Source organism: Ostrea edulis, chromosome 1, assembly GCF_947568905.1.
Source record: "Ostrea edulis chromosome 1, xbOstEdul1.1, whole genome shotgun sequence".
Lineage (NCBI taxonomy): Eukaryota > Metazoa > Mollusca > Bivalvia > Ostreida > Ostreidae > Ostrea > Ostrea edulis.
In genome coordinates, this window is record NC_079164.1 from 89,041,947 (window position 1) to 89,044,923 (window position 2,977).

At 38.7% G+C, this 2,977-nt stretch overlaps 1 protein-coding gene across 1 annotated transcript; it reads left to right on the forward strand.

The window, feature by feature from the left end:
• Positions 1-632: 632 nt before the first annotated feature.
• On the forward strand, positions 633-2,395 carry LOC125675805 (CCAAT/enhancer-binding protein beta-like). The gene has a single exon (XM_048913612.2). The coding sequence runs from the start codon at positions 928-930 to the stop codon at positions 1,711-1,713; it is 786 nt and encodes a 261-aa protein (XP_048769569.1). The 5' UTR covers positions 633-927; the 3' UTR covers positions 1,714-2,395.
• Positions 2,396-2,977: the final 582 nt, after the last annotated feature.

Here is a 2,977-nt window from a genome sequence, read left to right on the forward strand (position 1 = left end):
GTATGTAGCACCCAGTTTAGCAGTCAGGTAACGATTTTCTACCCGGGTAATGAACACCGACGGATGCTGAGCTTATTCCTAGACGCTGAATAGAACATCGATTTGTTTTCTTTTTATTTACCCGTCACCATGGGAATTGATAAATGTCCATCAGAGCTGCTCCGGTTGTACGGTGTTCTAGTTTTTGATCTGTTCTCGTTATTGAACCTGGATCTCCCTCTTGTCCATTCAGGACTTGTCATGGTACAGAACAACAGGAATCTAAATGTATTAATCCGGTTTAAATCCGTTTATTTCTGTGCTTAAGATAAAGTAGATTTAGCTGAAAACAACCATACAAATAATATGGTTTAATACTGTTCAGTGCTGTACATACAAATTGACCTATCTAGCCCAGGTGTGATTTCAATAGTGAAAGCATTTTAACATGCTATATTAATTGATCTTATTTTAGTTACAAATGGGTCAAATTCTGATAGATTATCAAATGTTGAGATAATTCTGCATATGTGCTAAATTAAATAACTCAATATATTTTTGGTATCCAACTCTCAAAATAGGACTTTCAGACGTCATCACGCTATTTTTATCTTGTAGATATAACCTCATTAAAATGCGTGTTTGATTGTACTTCAAGGTAGAATATTTGTTTTGCTATGGTCGAGAGAGCATTTTGAATATGTGACGTCACTTATGTAGCAACGCTAAGCGTCACATGCTGCATTAGTAATACTCTATATCAGGATTTACCTGAGCGCAAGCCGATATAAATTTAAAGGCAACAGCAGGAAACAGCAATTCGTAGTTTACCGGCAAAGCGAGCACGTCGTGGATAGTGTTGTACGTTATTCCAACCAAAACCAATAAAGCTTATACGGATGGCCTAGTCAATTTTGCGGCCGCTCCGCCAAGTTAAATTAATACTGCATGTTACAGACTATGATGGAAAGAAACCCCTTTGAGTTGGACCCAGTGCTGGAAAATTCTGTGGACATCCAAGAACTTTTCAACAACTCCACTCAGGTTAATGACGAGGCTTTAGAGAAGCTTATCTTGGATATTAAATCTAACGACATTGTCCAGAGCGTAGGAGGTGGAAGTGAGGACTTTACAACATTAGTAAACGCTACTCCCGTCACTGTGCAGGCCCAGCCCGTGTCAGATCAGTCCCTCATAGAGCAGCTCAGCAGTTTCGACAACTTTGAGTTTGTACTCAACACGGATCCGGTGTCCAATTGTTTACAATCGGTAAGAGAAACACTTCATTCTACAGGGTCAACAGGGTCAGACGACTTCGACCACTCATCGTCTGCATCTTGCGTGGACTCGGACACCTCGGATCAAGACCTTTCATCTTTTGTGACCCCACCCCCAAGTCCCATGGACGTGGAATACACACCTCGGCCTCGGGGACGACCTGGAAGGAAGCCGTCCGCTGGCGGACCGGTGAAAAAGAAAAGGCAGCCCGAAAAAGGTACACGTGAATATTTTGAAAAACGAGCCAGAAACAATCTTGCAATTCGCAAATGTCGTGAAAAAGCTAAGCTGAAACAAGTAGAAATGGAAGATCGAATGCAATATCTAGAATCTGAAAACATGCAGCTTAAAGGCAAATTGGACCTTATGACAAAGCAACTTGAACTTTTGAAAGACTTTGTGGTCTCAAATGGTTCCAATCTTCCAGAGGGCATTGCAAAGGTAGCGAAAAGCTGACAGTGACTGAAACGACAATCATCAATTCGTTGGTCTCATCTCCAACAATTCTTGTTTGGACATTTTACAGTATGACTTTTTTTTGGGGGTAATTTACTATCATGTAGCCAGATGTATGTCGGTATTTTTGTTATCAGATTTGCATCACTGACATTTTATACAATGTCTTTTCTGAATTAATAGTATCTTTGAAATGGCAAGCAATTTTCATATCATATTACATTTACGTGCATACAGTCAGCCTGAACACTGCCCTAATTTTTAAACCCATACCAAATTCACCCTAAACCCTCGTCACGATTTTATTTGTTGATTGAAGGTGGTCATGCGAAAACCATTATTCAGGTATTTAAAAACCCTAGTAATCAATGAAGTATTATAGAGTCAATGTGAATATTTGGAACGCTTTCTATTCAAAACAAAAGACCTTGAAAAATATCAACTGTTAAAATCGCCATAGGGTCTTGGTTACATAGTTGACTGTACGCCCTCAACTGCATTTTGTCATGTCACTACCAGTTTCTAGTAACTGAAGAACTGCGAGCAGTTCTGTGTATATGCTGTGTATATATATTTTTATACATTCCAGTAGAACTGAAATGTTTTGTGTATATGCAGTCATTGTCGATTGATGCAATGGTTCGCATAGCGAATGTTAATAAATTTATTTCATAAATTATAATTTTTGTCTTTGTGTGTTGAGAAAGTATTTGTGAGTGTGGTTCTTAAGTGGGTAACATCAAGTTATAAATTTTGAACACGATTTACAATCGCTGTGATACTCGACCTTCGAACTGTGAGAGCACAAGGTCTCTTTTTTTTCTACCCTCTGTGGGTCCTGCTGAACAAACAAAAGAAAATGGACACGAAATGGAAACCATACAAACAAAAATCGAACTTGTTGGGTCTTATTATTACAAACAGCGAAATTGTGTTTGTATTAGTTCAAGTTGTATGTAAATAAAACCGTTTCTCTTCGGTCAACATTGATTGCACGCACGATGGATCATCAATAGTGTCGCTTAGAGGGGAGAAACCATTAAAATTAAAATGTACACTCTTGTCATGGACTAACACTAATCTTCCCCATACAGCAGGAAAATAGTATTAAATGTCACATTTCTCTAAATTTAGTAATCTAGAGAAAGGGGCGTGCTAAAGAAGACAGAGACGGAAATTTGAGAAGAGACTGACAAGAACTCGGGTATGGTTCCACTGGAGTCGATAAACCCGAATAGCTGATGGATATGAAATATTCAAGCAA

Bases quoted from the DNA above. Each gene is read 5' to 3' on its own strand.
- LOC125675805 (XM_048913612.2), top strand. From the start codon at position 928: ATGTTACAGACTATGATGGAAAGAAACCCCTTTGAGTTGGACCCAGTG.